The sequence below is a fragment of the Saccopteryx bilineata genome, chromosome 10 (assembly GCF_036850765.1).
Source record: "Saccopteryx bilineata isolate mSacBil1 chromosome 10, mSacBil1_pri_phased_curated, whole genome shotgun sequence".
NCBI lineage: Eukaryota > Metazoa > Chordata > Mammalia > Chiroptera > Emballonuridae > Saccopteryx > Saccopteryx bilineata.
The window spans coordinates 81,793,331-81,799,330 of record NC_089499.1 but is presented as its reverse complement, the minus strand read 5'-3'; the positions used below and the strand labels follow the sequence as shown (position 1 = coordinate 81,799,330).

Sequence of the window (6,000 nt, the reverse complement as noted above, 5' to 3'; positions counted from 1 at the left end):
ACATCTTAACTAGTACAAACTTTTAATTGACTCTTGTTTATGTGACTGTTCCTGAGACTTAACAAAGCAGGAACAAGGCTTTCTGAGCCCTACTCTAACCTTCAAGGTCATAATCAAGATAACCCAACTATTTTATCATTTGGCATGCTTTCTGAAGCTTCAGTAATTTATTTGCACTTTGTAAGTATAAACATCTTGGAGAAAAATTCATAACAAAGATATATTCTGTGAACAATAAGATTAAAAGCTTATCATATACAAACATGATTCTAAATAATATATGATCCTTTGAATAGGAGCCCAAACTTACTCCTGAAAAAAGGAGCTCATGTATCCTCTATCAAACATTAAATCAAATTATAGTACTACGGTTAAACCCAACTGTACACCAATAATTTTTCATTTCCAATGGTACTCTTCTTTATTAAAAGATCTTTTTTAAATAAGAAAATATGCCAGCTAATATAATAAGAACTTCCTTGAGATATGAATCAATATACTTGCACACTATTCAAGGCCATCTACTCAGATTCAGGAAGCACAGAGTTCCTCCTTGTGATGCAGCAAGAAGAGGGACAGTGACATAACTTTGAGGATCAAAGGAAGCCTCCTGGATTTCTGTAGGCCCGAGTCCCAGAAGTGGTGAGCTCTCTGGGTGTTCAGTGGATGATTTCTCATTAAATCTGGATCCTTGGAGTTATGTTTGGATCACATATTAAAATTTAGAGATAATAGGTAAAAAAAAAATAGCAAAGTACAGTGCTAAGCAACTTAAGTGGTTAACAATGTGATCTTAGGCAAACTCTGGATGAACTACAATGAAATGGAAACTGTGAGGTCAGTGCCAAAAACTGTGATCATAAAGTCTGACAGTTCACAGTGTTTCCTTTTCTAAGAGTCTAAGAGAAGATAATTGTCACTTAGGAATATTCTGATAAAGAAAGTGGGGTAAATAAAAAGAAGCTGTTTAAAAGGTATTCTTCTGACCATCATACTTTATTTTTAACACAAATAGGTAATAAAATAAAAGGTACCCAGATATATCTTTTACACGAGAATACATTTTCTGTATACCAAGCCATCATTTACAGATTAACACTGCAACAATTTTGATTTAATAACTCTTTAATTTATTTACATAAAATTATATAAAATGAAATTATATATAGGATGAGAACCAAAAAATAAGAACCAATTCAGAGTCCTAAAATCTTGTTCTGTATATTAATTCCTTCACAGTTCCCAAACACCATACACATCTATAAAAAGAATGTAGGTATTCTTAACAATGAATATTATTTACAAAAGAAATTCACTTTTCTCAATTACTTTTGATTCTGCAGGCCTGCCCAACACACACGTTGTGGTGTCAGCAGATCAGACTGCTGTCCTGCTCCACTAGGGGTGGGATCACACCAACTCGTAGTATTTCCCAGTCTGGGGATCAAAGTAACAGTTCAGACAAGGGTCATACAGAAGAGTCAGCACTTCCTCGTCCTCTTCCACACTCAGGTCTTCCTCACCTGTGAGAAGGGGAAGCATATACAGGTTAGCTACTGGCCTGGCCTGAAATTCTAAACTGCAACATCAGAAGGGCAATGAAACAGGAATGACCATCTCTTCCAGGAGATGTTCTTTATGTGGGCAGAATGCCGATGATGGAGTGGAGGAGCACTACAGATGTGATGAGACTACGCAGAGTAGGAGAGAAGAGACAACAGAGTCTGCTTCAGTATAAAGGATAAGGAAACTGAGGTGGCCTGACCTGTGGTGGCGCAGTGGATAAAGCGTCAACCTAGAAACACTGAGGTTGCCGGTTCAAAACCCTGGGCTTGCCTGGTCAAGGCACATATGGGAGTTGATGCTTCCTGCTCCTCCCCCTTCTCTCTCTCTCTCTCTCTCTCTCTCTCTCTCTCAATCTCTCTCTATCTATCTCCCCCCTCCTCTCTAAAATGAATAAATAAATAAAAATAGAAACTGAGGTGAAGAACTTGCCAGAGGGGAAAGGGAGGGGACCAAAGGTCCAAGAGTTATGTTAATTAGGGTTAGGAAGACTTCAGCTGGATTCAAAGCTTAAAGATCAGTTCTGGACGTCTTCATGGGCCAGAGTTGTACAAATGCAAAACAATGTGAACGGAATGACATAATAAAGAACTCAATCCCCATTCCTATATCCTAAAGAGACCACCAAATAAACATAAATTTAAATGAAATGATTAGAACATACAATACAATATACAGATGACGTATTATAGAATTGTATACTTGAAAGCTACATATTTTTATTTTTATTTTTTTTAGTGAGAGAGAGAGGGAGGGAGAAGGGGAGGGAGGGAGGGAGGGAGGGAGGGAGGGAGGGAGAGAGACAGGGACATGATAGGCTGGAAGGGAGAGAGATGAGAAGCATCAATTCTTTGTTGTGGCACCTTAGTTATTCATTGATTACTTTCTCATATGTGCCTTGACTGGGGGGGGGCTCCAGCTGAGCCAGTGACCCCTTTCTCAAGCCAGTAGCCTTGGGCTCACGCCAGCGAACATGGGGTCATGTCTATGATTCCACACTCAAGCCAGAGACCCCACTCTCAAGCTGGTGACCTTGGGGCTTCAAACCTGGGTCCTCTGCGTGGCAGTCCGACACTGTATCCACTGTGCCACTGTCTAGTCAGGTGAAACCTACATAATTTTTATTAACCAGTGTCATACCAATAAATTCAATAAAAATTTAAAAAATGTTTAATAAAATTAGATACATAAAGCATAGAATACATATGGACAGCACAATGGCAGGAGATAATTTTATCAGTGGTAGGAAAATGTCTGTTGATTTTGCCAGGAATATGAACATGAATTGAGGTGTTTTTTTTGTTGTTGCTGTTGTGATGACCATTTAGATGTTTTAGAAGAAGATAGATCCTACTGCTTAAGTTATCAGCAAGGTTTGGTTGGTTTTCAACAAATAGCATGAAATGTAAAAACTTTTACTAGATTTTCCGTTGCACCTTACGTGTGCCAAATGCTGTGTTAAGTACTTGGGTACTTGGCGCCATCATCAGCGAGTGCTTCTGAGTACTTCTGAAAACCCATGTACTAGGAATTAAGAGGCTGGGAGAGCAAAGCCTCTCTGAGCTGGAGACATCTGAGCAGACTCACGTGGGAGGGAGAGATAAGACAACACGCTCTGCCTCCCTTACCACAGGCCTCTAAGGACCAAAGAAACCACACTCTTAGATCGTGAGTTCACAGGGTCAGTTTGGAAAGTGGTAGGCATAGGAGAGGGCTGGTACATAATAAAGGCTCAATAAACAAATTTTTTTGAAAGGATGAATAAATGACTGTGAAACAAAGTCCATGATCTGCCCAGAGTAAGGGAAAGTGGTGGTAATGGTGGGTCTTCATCTTACCCTCCCTGCCCCCCAAATTGGAACAAGCTGGTGCACAGACATTGTCAGGACAGTGACAAAATAGAATTGAATCCAAGGAAGTGGAGCCAAAATGGTGAAGTGGGTGTGAGACTGTACCCTAGCCATCCCTCTGCCTATCCCTTTGCCAACTATCTAAGACATTTAACGCGATTCTTCCCTGCACCAGGCACTGAGCTAGGTGTTGGGGATGTGATGATATAAGAAACAGGCCCTGTTCTCGAGGACTGTGCAGTTACCCAGGCAAAACCTAAAATGAGGAGACTCTCTTGTGCATGTAGTTTTAGTAGTTTTTAAAATGTGGAGTTTAGCAAAGGAATCATTATATCTGCCTTGACCACTAACATCTGGGTAAAGCCCTCATTGGTTTAGAAAGCAATTTCTCATGCAGTAGTTCATTTGACCCTCCTAACCCTGTTAAATAGGCAGGAATTATTGTATTCAACTTACAGATGAGGAAACAGGGTCTGCAAAGTTAAACAGCTCACCTGAGGTCACCTGGTGAGTTAGAGGCAGAATCAGGGATGAACTTGAGTTTCCAGACTCTCAGTTCAGTGTTCTTTTGACCATACTGGCTTGCTGCTTTTATTAAGAAGGTGGTGTAACACATTCAATTGGGAGCTATTATATTACAGTAATTTAAGCATGGAAAACAGTAAAAATTGTAAAGGTATCCTACATTTAAAGAGATCAGATTTGGAAACAAAAGAAATTTGATTTGTCATGTTTCAAAAACCACTGATGAAAATGAGAACATCCACATGGGAGAGGAGAGGCAAATACCTCGATGAGCCTGAAGGAACTGGGCTTATTAAATCCAGAAAAGAGAGCTTGATGGAGGTGACAGCAACCTTCTGCTTCAAGTATATAAAGGGTGGCAAATGAATGAGAAATTAAGAAGATTCTGTGGGGTTCTAGGAGAAGGAATAGGATCACTGGGTGAAAGTTACAAGGAGATAGGTTTTGTTTCAGCACAAAGAAGAATTTTCTAAACATTTGAGCTGACCAAGAAATGGAACAAGGGCTCTAGGGAAGGTGAAGCAGGAGCTAGGGCAACCATTTGTGCAAGATTTTGTAGTTGAACCCTGCATAGGACAGGGGACTAGATCCAATGATCCCTGCGGTGCCTTTGATGACTCTCTGAGACTCTTGGCTGCAGTGGCTATGTCCTTGAAGTGCGACAGGACTTAGTTAACAGTCACATTAACAGTGGTATCTGACCTGAGCACCCTGCACAATACCTTGTTAAGAACAGAAACACAGAGAAGGCAGGCTGCCTTTCCTTTATTTTCTATTGTTAACTACGCATGGTCCCCTGGGCCCTGCTTCCACCTGCTTCCTCTAAGTAGGAGAGGTTAGGAATGCTTTCCAAGTGGCTGTTTTAGATCGAACATGACCCCCTTTAGGTCACTTCTGTACATCGAAGGAGAGTGTGCATGTCTTTTCCTTTCAGACATTCAGTTCATCATCTCTTTCATATTTAGTCTACTTCAGAGAGCAGACAAAATCAGTTCATCAATAAGTAACTGCTGTGTGCCTGCTGTGTGACTGAGCAGGCTAGTTGTGGAGTGACACACACACACAAAACAAAGCAGCTACTACAGACTAACATGGAGCTACACAGGGAGTGGCATCTGCAGGGACCACAGAGTGCCCTGGGTTGTAGAACCCAACAGACCTGGGGGTCTGGAATCCTGCTATTTCCTACCTGAAAAACCTTCGGCTGGTGACAGGTTATTTCACCCTACTGGACCCTTGTTTGCTCATTTACCAAATGCAAATAACAATGTCCATTTTTCTTTTTCTCTTTCTTTTTCTTTTCTTTTTTATTTTTCCAAAGTTAGAAGTGGGGAGGCAGTCAGACAGACTCCCTCATATGCCTGACCAGGATCCACTGGCATGCCCACTAGGGGCCAATGCTCTGCCCCTCTGGGGCATTGCTCCATTGTGGTCGGAGCCATTCTAGCGCCTGAGGTGGAGGCCATGGGGCCATCCATCCTCAGCACCCGGGCCAACTTTGCTCCAACGGAGCCTTGGCTGTGGGAGGGGAAAAGAGAGACAGAGAGAAAGGAGAGGAGGAAGGGTGGAGAAGCAGATGGGCGCTTCTCCTGCGTGCCCTGACCGAGAATTGAAACCGGGACTTCTACACACCAGGCTGATGCTCTACTGCTGAACCAGGGCCACAATACCTATTTTTCATAGGGCTTTGTGGAAGACATCTGGACACTGGATAATATGCATAGCACAGTACACTCAGTAGTTGTTCAGTAAGTGATTATTACTATTACTATTAGGGGTAATAACAACAAAATAAATCATGAATACAGGCTAGAATGTTTTTAGTAACTAAAGACAGGAGCTTTGATAAAGCTTAATGTATATGAAAAGGCTTCATAGAGACAGGCAGCATGACATTTAGACAATGGAGTCAGACCGACCTGGTCCAAATCCCAGCTCTGCCACTGCCCAGCTGTGGGACACTGGTACAAGTCACTACTCTGAGACCCAGTCCTTCCTCTGCACAGTAAGGATAGTGATAGTACCCTTTAAAGTATATACAAGAACTAAACAAGATGACACT

General features: G+C 41.6%; 1 protein-coding gene across 11 annotated transcripts in view; it reads right to left on the bottom strand.

Annotated features, from left to right (window-relative positions):
• Positions 1–977: 977 nt before the first annotated feature.
• CFAP20DC (CFAP20 domain containing) overlaps positions 978–6,000 on the bottom strand; it is a 361,344-nt gene continuing 356,321 nt past the window's right edge. For all 11 annotated transcript variants that reach the window (XM_066245008.1, XM_066245006.1, XM_066245013.1 and 8 more), the window contains one exon: positions 978–1,523. In XM_066245008.1, the coding sequence (XP_066101105.1) occupies positions 1,411–1,523 (113 nt within the window). In that variant the 3' untranslated portion in view covers positions 978–1,410. The remainder of the gene's footprint in view (positions 1,524–6,000) is intronic.